A 16,112-nucleotide genomic window follows, 5' to 3' on the forward strand; every position below is an offset into this window, starting at 1 on the left:
TCATCCCTAATGGCGTCAAGTTTATTTTTGATGTCCATGCCAAGGATGGAAGCCAGACTTTTGAAGTCCTACGAAGTGGTTGATTTCCAGGTAGTGTTGTATTTGGGTATAAGCAGCCCTGTCCAGGGTGTTCAGCAGGAAAGAGACAAGGTGATTGGGCGGTAATTTCTGGTGATAGCCAGGTTGAGTGTAGGTTTTTCGATTAATGGGTGGACACAGGCTTCTTTCAGGGAGGCCGGAACTATGCCTGAAGAGAAGGAGGCGTTAATGAAGCTGATGATGAAAGGATTGAGCGCTTCTGACCAGTCCTTGACCATCCGCGCTGGGCAAGTGTCCCCTTTACATCTGGACGGCTTGAGGTTTTTGAGGATGGTGGTCACTTCTGTTTCTGAGACAGGGTGGATGCAGAAGGTGCCTGGTTTGGAAGGAGAAGGGTGTTGCAGAGTGGATGGAGGAGGTGTTATGATTAGTTATTGTTTGGTGCAGATTTTCTCCTGTAGTCTGGCGATTTTGCCAAGCAGGGCCTCTTGGATGGTTACACACCATGTTTCGTCTTTGTTGATGTCTGGGGGTGGGGTGGCAGGGGCTTCTAATTCCCTGAGGATGGTGAATAGCTCTTTGGAGTTAGAGTTGGCATTGGCAATTCTGTTGTTAAAGGTCGTAGCTTTAGCCTGAATGATGGCTAGTTTGTAGGTCTTGGCAGCAGCTTTGAAAAAGGTTTTGTGGGCATCCGATGGGGACTTTATTCAGGCTGCTTCAGCCTGTCGTTTCTTGGCTCTCAGTTTTTGTAGGTCGCTAGTGAACCATGAGTTGCAGTGGGTCCGAGTTTCGGTCTTCCAGCGTGCTAATGGGGCAATTTTGTCTACAGCCGTTGGCTATGTTTTCAGGTAGCTTTCCAATGTTTGGTAAGATCCTCTTATTGCCAGGGTGCAGTGAGCTAAAACGTGGCTGTAGACCCTCCTGAGTGGAAGAAATCACATGGAACAGGTTATTTGAGCCATGTTCATTCACAGTAGAGAGGCTCCCACACCCTTGCTTAATTTGTAAAATGTGGGGGTTCACCCTAATTAACCCAGGATAATCCAGACGTGGACCCCTTGCTCCCTGTGCCTTAGAGAGGCTCAGTTTCACCTCACTGTGGAGACCCAACAAGGCCGAAACATGTGTATGGGGCTGCTGATGGAGAAGAAGTGCTTAGCATTTCAGTGGTGGACTGCCCTTGTAGGTGCAGTTAGCTAACACGTGGTTGTAGACCCACCTGAGTGTTAGGAATTTCACAGAACAGGTTATTTGAACCATGTTCGTTCTCAATAGAGGGGCTCCCACACCCTTGCTCCACTTATTTCCAATCCCATCCATGATGTGGGTTAATCATCTCAAGTTTCAGGGAGGGGTTTCTTCTAGCATACGAATCAGACAGATCCTTATGCATTAGCCCTGAAATGACCATCTTCACTCTATTAGTATTCACACCACCAAGAATCTTGATGTCTGTTTTGGTGTTAGGGAAGAGGAGATAGGATTTTCACTATGACAGGGCCCTTACAGGTTTGAAGATAATCGCTATGATAGCCTCACTCCTGGAGGCCAGAAGGAAGCCTGGCTTGTAAGAGCCTTCCAAGGTTTAGATCAGGTATTTGGGAAGCACCTCTGTGTATCCCTTATGCAGCACCGCAAGTAATCCGCCATTGAGTCTCTGCTCATCTTCAGTTAGTCAATAACTACACTGATCTCAGTTTCAGTCAACGGGGGTCACACGAAATTAAGCAAAAGTGAGCTTGAGTAGCCAGATTTGATCTAAATATCGTTTAACGTTTGACCATCTAGGTCTGAGGTTTCTTGCACATTGAACTGGACTCACAACGTGGTGACACCAAAGAGTCCTGGAAGCGTTTGATTTAGAGCTCTGTCCCAGGGAAAGCAGTTGTGCATATGCTGAAATCATACCAGGGAAAGTGAGCGGGGAGCTGCAATATTAGTCAGAGCTGTGGGGAAGGGATGGTAAATGTGGCCCAACCAGAAGAGAGCAATATTGTCAAGCAACTTGCCCTTCACCAGGTAGTATGCAATCCAGAATTTGCTAAACTTAGCCCCCTTCATCACACGGATCTACTTCTGCACCCTACCTCGATTTATGTTGAAAACCCCACTCCCACATCCTGGGCACCTACTCCTACACTCATCGTCATCCCAAGAACCCTTTGCTTATGCACAGCTTCCCCTCTTAGACACCCTTTACCACATTCACACCATGCCTTCTTCTGCACACCACTCCTATTGCTCACCTTCCACCTGCGTACCCGCCACCGAATGATCTTCTCTCCTGTACACCTTCACTTCCTGTGTATCTTCCCCTTGTGTGCATTGTGGGAGGATAGCTCAGTGGCAACATGCTCGCCTTGGAAACAAGACGACACGAATCAACACAGGTTTGATCCCCGGGTCCGCGCTTAGAAACCTCTGGGTATTAAGTGTGTTGTAAATACGCCACTAAAACCTATTCCGGTAACAGCGCCTGAAAGCCCCCTGGGTTGTGTGAGCGCTTTAAAAATGCAAATAAATAAATTGTCCCCTTTCTGCACACCTCCTACCAGAACACCTTCCTTCTTTGCACCTTTCCCTATTCTGTGAAATCCGCTTTATGCATGCCTTCCCTGTGCACCCTCCTTTTTGTGTCACCACCTGCGCCCGTTCTCTCCATCACATCTGTCCCCTGTGCAGCCTTCCGCCTGATGCACACATTCATCCCTTCTATGCACCTCATGCACCCTGCGCATCTCCTCTACTGCACCCCGTCACCGCCTGCGCAGGTTTCCCCTCCTGTGCACGTTTGAGCCAGCTGTTACACCTACTCGATACCACTCGCCAGTTCTCCCCTGCAAACAACCCCCAATGCACCTTCCACATGAGCACCTGGCATCTGCACACCTTCGCCCCTTCATGTGACCCTATTCTTCTGCACCCCTAGTGAACATCTCGTATACACCTTCACCTCTCTTGCAAACCCTCCCTCTCCTGCACACCTTACCCCCTCTACGCTTCTCATCCCCTAAACACGTAGTCCTCCCTGTATACCTATATCAGCGCATTTCCCTGCACGTTTACCCCACCCCCCGTGCTTCTGCACCACCAGTGCACCTTTACTGACTCTCTTCCCAACCCACGAATACTTTCACAAATCCAGCACTTTTGGCTTTGCCAATGCTTGCTTTATTACGCTACTCCAAAATGTGAGCTAAAATGGCTGTCTAAGAGCATACCACTATAGAGTTTTCTAACGTACAGTGCTTTATGCTTTAAATGTGCAGAACTGAACCCATGGTTTCCCTCTTAGGTAAAGAGAGAGAGAGAGCGAGAGAGGGAGAGAGAGAGAGAGAGAGATGGCATGTGGGTATACCTGCATTACTAAAATGGCTGTCTAAGAGCATACCACTATAGAGTTTTCTAACGTACAGTGCTTTATGCTTTAAATGTGCAGAACTGAACCCATGGTTTCCCTCTTAGGTAAAGAGAGAGAGAGAGAGAAAGAGAGAGATAGAGAGAGAGAGAGAGAGAGAGAGAGAGAGAGAGAGAGATATGGATGGCATGGGGTATACCTGTGTTGGCAGTCTATTACTAGAGGTAAGAAACCGTTTGCTTTTGGAGTGACAAGTCAGTCATACTTACTGCCTGGGACCCTCCTGTATGTGGCGAGGGGGCAGTCTCAGTATCTAGGCCACTTCGGACTGCGTATCCTTGTGGTGTCTCAGGTCCTCTTCAGATCATGACACGGCTCTCAGTGCACAGTTTAATAACTCCTTCCCTTTCCCTAGAGCCGCACGCTACAGTCTGTGATAACGGTTTGTGTCGTCATATCGAGGCCCCATTCGTCTAGCTATGTACTTACGACCCCTCCATTGATGGTGATGGGGCAGGTCTCGCCCTAGCGCAACATGCCGCTTTTTTGTGGTCATCAGACTGGCCTCTCAGCTCTGGCTGTCACTCGTGGCTGGGCTAGGCCTGCAGTTCAGATGGATGTGTCTGCTCTGTTACCTGGCACCATTCCAGTGTTGCTCTATGCTAGGATCCCGGACTTCCAAGCTTTTCCTGTAGTCCTCAGGTTCATTCCTGCAATTTGGCTCCCTAGGGCTCCTGTTGCCAATTCCTGCAATGTTCTGGCTTCGCAAAAATGTCCAAACAAGCAAATGGATTTGGGTCTTGCTAGCTCAGAATTTACTCACCGATGGGAGAACATTTAAGCAAGTGAAATGTTGAACATTTCAGATTAAGAGTGAAACCCCATATAAAATGTCTGCCATAGAGAATGCAGATTTCCCAGCTGTGCATGTGTAGAACGCAAGGGTCCTCTCGCCATGGCCAGATGCTATCTCTTGCAAGCTTGGGCTTCCATTCCCATCACCTTCCAAGCCCTGCAGCCCAAGCTTGCAAGAGATAGCGCTCTGTTCTACCAGGCAGACTCTCGGCTGAGAAAGTTCATAGGCTGTAACTGTGCTGAGGCTTCTGTTTTGTAATGATTTCTCTTTCTGTCTCCCCACCAACTCCCTCATCTCCCAATCTCCTGCTCCTCCCATGTCTCCCTTTCCTTTGCCCTGCTCGCCTTCTCTCCTCTCTATCACTATTCCATCACTACCCACTTGTCTCCTCTGATTGCCTCTCTCCTCCCGCCTTCCCTCCCACATCTCTTATCCCTCTCATGTCTGTCTCCTCTCTTTCCTTCCTCCTTCCATTCTCCTTTCTTTCTTTCTTCTCCTATCTCTTGCTTCCCTTCTCTATCTTCTCTTTCCCTGTCGCTACTCTCGAATCTCTCTTTCCCTCATATCTTCTCCCCTCCCCCCTTTATGTCTGGCTTTCTTCTTCTATCATCTACTCTGCCACCTTGTTTGCAACTTTTACCATCCTGCTTCAATCCCCTGCACTTTGCCCATCATTTCTCTCTCCCTCCTTGCCTTTTGCCCATCATTTCTCTCTCCCTCCTTGCCTTTTGCCCATCATTTCTCTCTCCCTCCTTGCCTTTTGCCCATCATTTCTCTCTCCCTCCTTGCCTTTTGCCCATCATTTCTCTCTCCCTCCTTGCCTTTGTTCCTTTTCCTATTGTTATGATTTTTCCTTTTCAATTTCACTGTATTCCCCCTTTCCTTTATTGCATATTCCACATTCTCTTTTTCCTCCATCTCTCTTTAAACCCTTCCCTCTCATGTTCCTCCACTTCCTCTTTTCTCTTACATCCCTTTTCCTTATGTCCCTCTTCTCCTCTTTCCTCCTACCGCTCCTCCTCATACACCCCTCATCTGCTTCCTTCTCTCCTCTTACCCCTCCACTCTTCTATTCCTGCGGCCACTTTTCCGCTTTCTTTTGCTCTGTCGCCTTCTGTGACCCTCTCTCTCGTGTCCCTCCATCCTTTGCTGCCCTCTCTGTCCTTTGCCTTCCTCCCCTCTTCTCTGCAGCTCTAGAATCAAGTGCCCCCACCACCTCCCAGGAGTTCCTCATCCCTAATGACGTAAGTGCTGCTCTTCCTCACCACTTACTCCTGTCTTCCGTCTGATGAGGATGGGCTGCGGTGTGATACTGCAGCAGATCCAGGCTGGGTTCAGTGCCCTCTGTATGCAAGATACAAGCATATTTATTTTGTAAATAATGAACCTTCTTCATTGTAAATCTAATTGCTTCTCCGTTTGATTTTGCCCATTGTGTATCTCTTGTCTACAAGTCTTCTCCATGTCTTTAATCGTTTTCAGTTTCTCCCCAATTGTGAGCCTCTCTACTCCCTGTATCTGTCTCTCTTACCCCTCCTGTCTGTAGCCCGTTGACACTGCCCCTCGCTGTATGCCCTACTTGTGTCTTCCTATCTTATGTTGTCCGCCTTACGTCGGCCCTACTTCTCCCCTACTAGCATTTGCACCTTTTGCTCTGAGCCTTATTTTTCTCCCGCGTTTGTAACCTTGTATTTGTCCTTCGCACAAACCCTTCTCCTGCTCCCTGTATTTGCCCCCTCCCACTCACGAGACTATACTTGACCCTTTAAATCCCCTCTTCTATACTTCTGTCTCTCGCCGGTCTTTGGTTGTAATTTCCCTTCTCACAGTTTCCCTCCTGTACCTACACTTTACCCTCATGCTCCTCGCCGGTATTTGCCCCGTTTCAATCCTTCACCCATGTTTTCACTTCTCACCATTTTCCCTCTTGAAGATCTTCCATACGCATTCACTCTCACACAGTAGCTGGGCCTGTATTTCCCTCATGTGTGTATACTCTCCCTGCTGGTTTTTCTATTACATTTCCAACAGCCTATCTCCCTATTTGCCCCTTCTACAACCCTACCAGTGTGTTTGTCCAATCCCTGGCATGTCACCACAAAGTTCTCCCTTTATAGCCCTAACGCTGCATTTCCTCTTCAACAGTCCTTACCTACATGTTTGCCCGGCTAAATCATTATCCATGTATCTGTCCCATTACTGACCTAACCCTGCATTAGTGCCTTCATGTATGGCTATAGCCCTGTATTTCCTCATCCTGTATTCATCCTTGTATCCTCCCTTTTGTAACCTTTTCCCCTTCTTGTGTCCACCTCGCTATGTCTGCTCGCTGTACGGCTCCTCTAGCGGCCCATCGCAGCCTCTTGTCTTTCTTTATTTGCGCTTCCCTCCGATCCTCTCCCTGTAATTGCCCCTCTCATCGCACCTCTGCATGTCTTTACATCACACAGTGCATCGGTTGTGTCATTGGACGTCAAGGGAGTAAGATTCGTGAAATTCGCCAGATGTCCGGGGCTCTCATCCGAATCGGCACCCAGGAGGAGGGATCGACTGAACGACTAGTCACCATCTCTGGAACCGCCAACAGCATAACAGTGGCTCAATACCTCATCACCGCCTGGTAAGAGGGCCCTGCGGGACAGGGCATTTACACCATCTCTCTCTCTATCTCTCTCTCTCTCTCCCCATCTGTCTCTCTCTCGCTCTCACTCTGTCTTTCCCTCTCTCCTTCCCTCCACCTGACGAGCACAGATTGGCATCGGTAGAGTCAGTACACAACCAGAGCATTCCATTTCCCCTATATATCATAGCTTAGCACTGGCAGATCCTGGCACCGTCAGTGCATTACTGTCCCTCAGCACCCACAGCAGCATGGATGCAGCAAATATATGAGACATTGAGCATCACTGCACCACGGTGTCCTGCACTGGGCTATGATTGTTGCAACTGGAGGCCTAGAAGAGAGGCGTTCAGTGACCCAAGGGCCTAAGAGAGGGGCCTTACTGTGACCCATACAATGAAGGCAGAGGAAGGGGAAAGCCTCATACAAGGGAAGACACAGGGTGGAGTGGCCAGCCTGGGACCAGCAGCTTTCCACGTAGATCCCTACCCCCCTGGGCAATTATCACAACCTGGCTCAAGCAAATACAGGATATACCCAGGGGATTGCACCGGTGTCCTTCTATGCCCATCTAACCCTGGCACCTGAAGATCCAGACACATTCAGCGTATCTCTGTTCCTCAGTGCCAAGCCCAGCCTGGCACTAGTGCACCCAGGCATACACAGAATCACTGTTCCTCAGTGCCCGCAGCAGCCTCACATCTGCATATCCAGAAAAGCCCTGCGTACCAATGCATCTGAGTACCCAGCAGAGCCTAGCACCAGCCGAACCACACACAACCGTAGCATATCACCATCCCTCAGTGCCAGTCGCGGCGCGGCACCAACAGATTCAGATGCACATAGACCGTTACGGCCTCTCGGGGCTCTCCAAGCATGCTATATGTTCACATTGGTGTTAGACATTTCTGCTACCTAGTGGGTGGGTTCACATATTGTATCCTGTTTTTCTCAAGGCTGGCAATGTGGGAGTCAACCATGGGCATATGTAGAATTATGTGAACACAAAGCCCACAATGCCGGTTCCTAGTCATTCCATCGACATCCAAAGCATCCACAGACCAATCCATCGAAAAAAATGCATAGGAAAAAAAGTGCATCGAATGCATTTTTTTAAGTACTTTTTTAATTTAATGGGTGGTTCCTCTCCCAACCCCCCCCCCACCCCCACTTTTTTACCCTTTAAAAGCCATTAAAATAAAAATAAACCGTTTACCTTCCAAAAACATGCATTCGATGCATTTTATTTCGATGCTATTTTTTAGGTGAATTGGTCTGTCGATGCTATGGATTCGATGCAATGACCAGATACCCTCAAAAAATGCCCCATCCATCGATGCCTTTTTCATTTTTTCCTTCATTGGTTCAGTCACATGCCACGTGACTGATACAAAGCAGTGACTGGAGCAGACGTTCTGCAGAGCCGAAGGATGCATTGATTGCCCGGAGCAACTACACTCAGTGTGCATATAAATGAGCACACAGGTCTGTGTTTGACTTTTCTGCATGGAAAACATTCATCTCCGCTGCTTGCATTTGTGTAACAAGAGGTTCTCTTGGACAACAAATATACAGCCTGTATGTACATTTTGTTCTCCAAAGAGAGCACAACACTATGCGGCACGCGGCGTGGTGGACAGAGCAGAAATAACCCAGACGCATAAGCCAATGTAACATTGAAGAAGCAATAACACAGTTTTCTGCAAACAGCAACAGAAACATGAACAAATACTAGTTTCCGTGGGGTATATATTTTTGAACTAGTCATTTAATTTAGAACATTTTGTCATTTACTCTAAAGATTATTGTTAAACACTTTTGTAAATAACGTGCAATTTGAAACAAACAAGAAAAAAATCCTAAAATAAAAAGTTAAGTGGTGGATTCGATGTGGAAGATGTTGCTAGAGGAGTATGGTGGCTTCTCCAATATTATATTGTTAATTTTAAATCTTAAGAAATTATAATTATTGTTAAATATTGTATTGACATATTTGGTACCTATTATGTTATGCTTAGTTCTGCTATTGTTACATTCATGTTAATCGTACAGTTCCTTCTCTTAGTTCTTCAGCCTTCTCTACGTCTTCATGTTTACCTTGAGTTATTATTTTTGGGTTCATATGACACAGAACTGGATTTGTGTTGGCTGTTCCGGAAGAGCCCACAAATTAGAACATGTGGGCTTCTTATGCATGGTGTAGTCAGGGCTTTTGGTCACTAAGAGGCGCACACCACCCTTTAGGTGGGGTTAACTATGTCATGGAGGTTTGGGGTGGACTGGGCCCTACCCAATATGACAACCAGAGGCTTGACGAACAAGGATCCTGCTTGCGCCTCTGCGTGGTTAGCTACCAATAACAGGACTCAAGCACAGCCTGCGAAATCGTGCCCGTGGAAACTCCATTCCCCAGAGTACACCATAGGGTGCAGACCAGCCCAAGTACTGGAATATAGAAGCAAGTCGTAGGTGACCATGCATTCCAGTGCCCAGCAGCAGAGGTACTACAAATCCCGCCTAGCTGGTGCCTGCAATGTAATGCAGGACAGCACTGAGCCTCTGAGAAGCAGCGAGGGAATTCTAAATTGACACTGTATGGAACATACACCTTGGAAACCTCCTGATGGCATGCAGTAGTGAATGGCATCAATGCAGCTATTGCACAACAACAAAGACCAATTCCGAACGAGAGATTTAAAGAGCAAAATTTACTACATTTCAGGGAAGGAGGGCAAGGAACCTAGATGAGAACCAATCAGAGACCAAGGAGTCAGAGCCTCATGAATATAAAGGGAACTGGGAAAACTCATGTTATGTCCAGGTTGAAGCAGGCATGATTGCTGATGTACCCTTGGTAAAAGGGGAGGCTGCGGGAGAGAGGGCTCCTGGAAGGGGTGCTGCCTGAAGGGAGGCAGTGCCTGCCTGCAGAGTCTAGAAGGGGAGAGGGCGAGCTGTTAAGTCCTGGAAGCCTTGGAAGAGGAGGGCTGACCTGAAGGGCACCTTCAGCCCCCCTGGGGAAACTGGAAATCTAAAGATTGTGGCTTTCCACCCATGACTCCTTGGGAAGATAATAAGAGGTCCCAGATCCCGGCAGGAGGTGACCAGACCCAGGGAGAGGCCTACTGCGAATCCTGTGCCCTTGGGCCTTTGGGAGAGGTTGACAGAGAATGAAGTTCTCTTGGTTCTGAGGAGTGAGGAGAAGAAAGACCCCCAATAAAAGAGGAGACCTGGGTTCTGTAACCCAAGGCCCTGTCACTCACACACAGAACAGAAGAGAGAGGAAGAACTAACCCTGATACAAGGAGAGACAAAGAACAGAAGGTGCAGGAGAGACCCGTTGTGAGTCTTGAAGTCAAGGTCCTGGAAGGGCCCTTTTGTAAATCTGGAGGAACATGAGGAGCCCGTTTGTTTGTTTTGCTTTAGAATAATGATGGACTTGGACTGCTAGGTTTATGAATTGTTGCTTTGGCCAAATCATCTGAACGTTTTTGTTATTAACACAGGGTATCCAGGAAGACAAAAGACTCATTGAGGTCAGGATCAGGACTTTTCTGTTGGCCACATCGTTTGGGCATTTCTTTGTAGATTAGGGCAGCCTGCAGGGGCGAGGACTTGTTGGAATGGCTTTAGATCGTTTGTCTGATCATCAGGGGAATGCTGGGAGCACTCAAAAGTCACCAATTAGTTTAACCCATCCTAACACAGTTTTATTTAGACGTCTGTCTTTAGTTGTAAAGCACCCCTTAGTACCTGCTAGGCATTTATCTAACAATAACCCTGACTACTCTGTCAAATAATAAAGAGTTGTTAAACCAGAAGTCATGGTTGATGTGTGTGATTGCCTCGTGTTTCCCACAGGCTCCAGATACAATGCTGAAGTGGGCACATTTTACTCCCTGTTTTGTGAAATTGGGAGTCAAGTAATTTTATAGGGAGTAAAAAGGTATTTCCAATTCTCAATGTGGGTATTTGTTTGCAAGTAAAAGTATATTTTAAATGTAAAATAGATGTCATTTTGTAATCCATTCTTCTTGGACCTGGTAGTTCAGGCATAGTAAAGATCCATTTTTACTTTAAAGTTACTCTTGAGATGAGGCAGTACTAATAATAGAACTCCCCCCTGTGGCAATACTATGCTGGTACCACTGATCCAAGCACATCCATAATCAGTGTGGGTGGAAGCAGGGAGGCAGGCTACTATGCTCAAGTAATGTCTTACTTTTGTTGGGAGTACTTTTACTCAACATTTTCCTTTTTGTTGCCAATATTTGCCTGTTTCTAGGGAGTAAAAGTGGATGATATGCCGCTTATCTGTGGGGCTAGGTGTAGGTGTGTGAATTGACTTCTGATGTCCCTAATAAACTATCTTCTACCACTCAAACTTCAAGCCCACCTTAATGCAGAGAGGAACAACATGACTTCAAAACATATGTATAGCATGTGAATGTAATACAAAATCATACTGCAAAATAAAAATGTTACTTAAATGAAACCATAGTTGTGCAGCTGGACATATAATATATCCACATGCTTCCTAGATTACCTCCCTGTGACATGAAGAGTTGCATGGAGTATAATTACTACTCACTTGCATGCAGCCTACATCTAAATAAAACGATCTGGTTATGGTTGTGATGTGTCAGGCTTTGTCTCAAAGTTATAGGGAGTTATTCTAGTTACACCCATGGCTGTCAGCTTGCGAAGCTATAACAAATAATAGCAGTCTGCAAAAATAGTATCACATGTAAGTGATGTTTTCCATTCAGGGCATGCAATGAGTATTACCCGCAGAGCTTCTTTCATCCTGATGCCAATCTTAGCCGTAAATGAAGATGGGACATGTAATTTCTTTATCTATTGTTCCTATTTCTGGTCTTTTCCTCTGGTGGTTTTATGTTTCGTCTTTTTTTTATTCATGATTCCCATCTCAGTTTCCTGGTTTATGCCTCCTATGCATTCCTTGTATTCATAAATAATGTTATATTATGTTATGCTATGTTATGTTATAAGTAGTGCTTTTAGCAATTTCTGTTCTATCACCTTTTATTGGATTTTGCTGTTTTTCCTTGATTTCTCTATCTTTTATTGGATCTCTGCCCCACCACTAATTCATATTCCCTGTTCTGATGCATGTGTCTGTCACCTTCTGTTGGATCTGTTCACTTTACTCATCACACATTTCCTTCTTATGTTAGTTCTTCCTCATGTTATCATTGTTGCCACTACTGTCTCCTACCTGAATCAAGGCAATGTGGACACCTCACAGCCATTTTTCCATAGTTCTATTGCCTGTGTTTTGTCTTCATTCTCTCCCATGGTCTCCTTGTTCTGAATGTTGCTCCTTTGTTTGCAGCCTCTGTGCCTCTTTTTGATGTTCCTTTTCCTGGATCTCCAACATTATTCCTGTAACCCCTTTCACGTTTTGATGCCCTTTTCTTGGTTCCCCTATTGTTTCTTGGATCTATTGTCCACTGAGCTAGTATTATATATGTTTCTTTTGGACTATTCCTCCGTATGCTGCTCTGTCTGTTGGTTGGCCTGCCCCTATTGTCTGCTGTTTCTCTACACTATGCAGATGTTTGTTGGCTGAAGTCTGCCCTCTACGGCTTATAAGTTGTTCACCTACCTTTTACTAGTCCTTTCTATGCTGCTCTTCCTATTGGCTCCCCTACTGGAATCTCTACTCCCACCACCCCCATCGCTTGCATTTCATCCTAGTTCTAATAATGTTTTCTGGCTCCATTCCGACCTCAGATAACATTATATGTGCACCTATTTTACTAGTCCTCTCCTCCTTCCCCTTACTATTAGCTTCTCCACCTGTATCTTGTGTGTAACCCCATACCCATGTTGATCTTCTTGCTGTCTCTCCAAATGTTTCTTTGATATATTCCAGATCCACTCTACCTTTAAGCGTGTTTCTTCTACTCTTGACTAAGCCTTTTACTACCGCTCGTGTTGTGTCTTGATCAGTCCTCCCTCTCCTACCCTAGTTAAACTAAACCCTCCCTTTGATTTCCCATTCCTGGTTCTCCTGTCTTTGTCCTAGCTAGTCATTCCTCATCTGCACTTATTATTTGCTTTCTTGCGCTTGTCTTGACATTGTACCCTCAGTTGCTCTTACTGTTTGTTCTTATACGTTTGTCTTGACGGTCAATCCCTCTGCTGCTATTATTCCTGTTTCTCCTACCTCTGTCTTACCATCTCTCTGCTGCTCTAACTCCAGGTTCGCCTAAATTCTATTTTGATTAGCTCTCTCTGTTGCCCTTATAGTAAGTGATAATCAATTTTTCTTGACTAGCCTTCCATTTGCTACTCTAATTCGTACTTCTTCTAGGAGTTCCCCTACTGTGCTTTTTTCTGGTTTTCCTACCTTTGTGTTTTCTATTTTCTCTCACTGGTGCTCAAAACTGGTTATTCTACTGGTTCTCCTACTGTTGTATTTCCTAACCTTATATCTTTGATTCATTTAACTTTGGTACACCCGCCTTTGTGTTCACTACATACTCTCCAATGCTCTTATTTTGCTGGTTCACCTAGTTTTCCTGCCTACATGGGTAATCTTTGTCTTTTTTTCTTTGCTGCCCTTGTTCTTAAACCAATTCTTAATCTTCTTGATTTTTTTTTTTAAACGTATTTTATTAGCATTTAAATATAGTTAACATTTAACAAAAAATGAGGTGTTAAACAAACAAACAAAACAGTCTTCATTAGATGTTGTGGTATCTTCAGTGTCTATACAGGGGCAGAGGTAGGTGACTTTGTGAGTTTGGGCGTCTTTGGAAGTTTAGGTGAACCTCTTCCTGGCATTATGTTGTTTCTGGGGTTCCGTTCAGGGGGGTTTGTGGTCTGCAGTAAAGGGCACATCTCTTAGGAGGGCCCTTCCTGCCATGCTCAAGTCTCTGCCTCGGACCACCTTTCTAGTTCCTTAATCCAGCGTTCATATCTCGGGCCCCCTGGGGACTTCCAGGCCATAGCTATGGTTCTTTTCGCAAGGATGCAGGATAGGTCCATCAGTTTGACTACGTGTCTGTATTTACTTATTTTGGGGTGAGCTCCTAATAAGCAGACTTTTGGGTCCCACTCATATCTGGTTATGCCAGCAGTTGTGCAAGTCGCCTAACTCTGGACCAGAGTGTCTTTACCTTATTGCAGGTCCAGAACATGTGGATCATGTCGGCTGTGTCGCTGCCGCACCAGGGGCAATTTGGTGAGACTTTCTTGTTGAATTTAGCCACCCGCTGTGGGGTCATGTACGTCCTGTATAGGGTATTCAGTTGTATCTGCCTGAACCTGGCGTTGCGGGACACCTCTTTTGGGTACAATAAAATTCTTTCCCATTCTTTGTCGGTTAGTGTGATGCCCAGGTCCATTTCCCATCTCTACTTAAGTGCTATGCTTTTGGGGTTAGGTTTGTCCATCAATCGGCTGTAGAGCCGGGTTACCGGTTTCCATCCATCCGCTAGCTCGTACATCTCCTGTAATAACGGGTCCGGAATGGGTTCCTCGGGCCAGCTGTCCCATTTGCTTCTGGCGATCTGTTTGAGTCGGTGATACCATAGAAATTGGCCGCTGGAGAGTCCTTCAACCTCCTGCATCGATTCAAAGTCTCTGAATTTGTCTTCTTCGAACATATCCCCCCATACATAGATCCCGGCACTCTCCCAGCTTCTTGCTACCCTCAGATCCGTCGTGGTTTTGCATGCATCTGCTAGGATGGGAGAGTTGGGTGAATATGAATGGCTCGATTGTAGAATGGAGCGAGTTCTGGTCCAGATCTGTCTGCCTAATTTCGCTATCATGGGGACATTCTGTGTCTGCTTGAGGGGGTTCCTGAGTACTTCCTTGGGGAAGAGATTGGAGGGTATTTGTCTCAGTAGTGCAGATTCATTGTTTTGTTCGTCTTGAAGCCACCTTGTCACGTGGCTGAGCTGTGCAGCTAAGTAGTACATCTGCAAGTCGGGGAGTTGTATTCCGCCTTCTTTGTGTCATAGCGTGAGGACTGAGAGGGGTTGTTTGTGTCTGGAAGGGCCCCATAGGAAGTCTCGGATTAATATTTCAAGTTTCTTGAAGAAGGTGGGGTGGATGTAGTAACAAATGTTCGTGAAGAAGTATAGGAAGCGGGGGAGAATTATCATTTTTGTAATGGCCGCCCGACCCATCATTGCAAGTGGGAGTTTTGACCAGATTTTCATAGAATTGCGGAGTCCTTTCAGTGCCATTTCGGTGTTGTGGTCGTGTGTGAGTTCTGGGGTCTGATGGATGTTTATTCCCAGGTATCGGAATGCTTCGGGTTGCCATTTTATCCCCACTACTGGTAAATCAGTTTTTGCTAGGCCTCTGAGTCTTGCCCCATCATTGCAAGTGGGAGTTTTGACCAGAATTTCATAGAATTGCGGAGTCCTTTCAGTGCCATTTCGGTGTTGTGGTCATGTGTGAGTTCTGGGGTGTGATGGATGTTTATTCCCAGGTATCGGAATGCTTCGGGTTGCCATTTTATCCCCACTACTGGTAAATCAGTTTTTGCTAGGCCTCTGAGTCTTGCCAGCGGGAATGCACTGGATTTCGATCTGCTAAACTTGATTCCTGAGTAAAGTGCGTAGTTGTCAAGGACGTCTAGTATGACTTGTGCATTTATTTGTGGGTCCTTCACGTGCAAGAGTACATCGTCGGCGTACAGGGATATTATGGAGTGTTGGTCGCCCAGTTTAATGCCTGCGTCGAGGAACTGTTGTCTAAAATAGATGGCAATTGGTTCCAAGCCTAAGATGTACAGCATCGGTGATAGCGGGCACCCTTGCCTAGTGCCTCTCTGAATCTCCCAGGGCTTCGAGACCATCCCTCCAGTTTTCACTCTTGCCATTGGTGAGTTGTAGAGCACCTTGATCCATCTCACAAAACCCTCTCCAAATCCAAACTCCCTCAGCACCTCGACCAACCATTCCCAGAATATGGAGTCGAATGCCTTGACGGCGTCGAGTGAGAGTACCACAAGATCCTCGTCTCTCGCGGTGGTCTCCGCCATAGTGTGTTGGAGTCTTCTTGGGTTGGCCGTGGTGTTCCGTCCCGGGACAAAGCCATTTTGGTCGTCGTGAATCAGGGTTCCCACCACCTTTGCAAGTCTGTTGGCCTGGATAGTGGTTAGGATCTTACTGTTGTAGTTTAGCATTGCTAATGGGCGGTATGAATCACAGTCCATGGGTGGTTTGTTGGGCTTAAGCATGGGGATTATGATTGTT

At 46.3% G+C, this 16,112-nt stretch overlaps 1 protein-coding gene across 6 annotated transcripts in view; it reads left to right on the forward strand.

Annotated features, from left to right (window-relative positions):
• The window catches only part of PCBP4 (poly(rC) binding protein 4), a 263,525-nt gene that overhangs the window by 233,177 nt on the left and 14,236 nt on the right, over positions 1 to 16,112 (forward strand). For all 6 annotated transcript variants that reach the window (XM_069644020.1, XM_069644025.1, XM_069644022.1 and 3 more), the window contains 2 exons: positions 5,445 to 5,497; positions 6,704 to 6,873. In XM_069644020.1, coding sequence (XP_069500121.1) covers positions 5,445 to 5,497; positions 6,704 to 6,873 — 223 coding nt within the window. The remainder of the gene's footprint in view (positions 1 to 5,444; positions 5,498 to 6,703; positions 6,874 to 16,112) is intronic.

Source organism: Ambystoma mexicanum, chromosome 2p (assembly GCF_040938575.1).
Source record: "Ambystoma mexicanum isolate Mex_15411 chromosome 2p, UKY_AmexF1_1, whole genome shotgun sequence".
NCBI lineage: Eukaryota > Metazoa > Chordata > Amphibia > Caudata > Ambystomatidae > Ambystoma > Ambystoma mexicanum.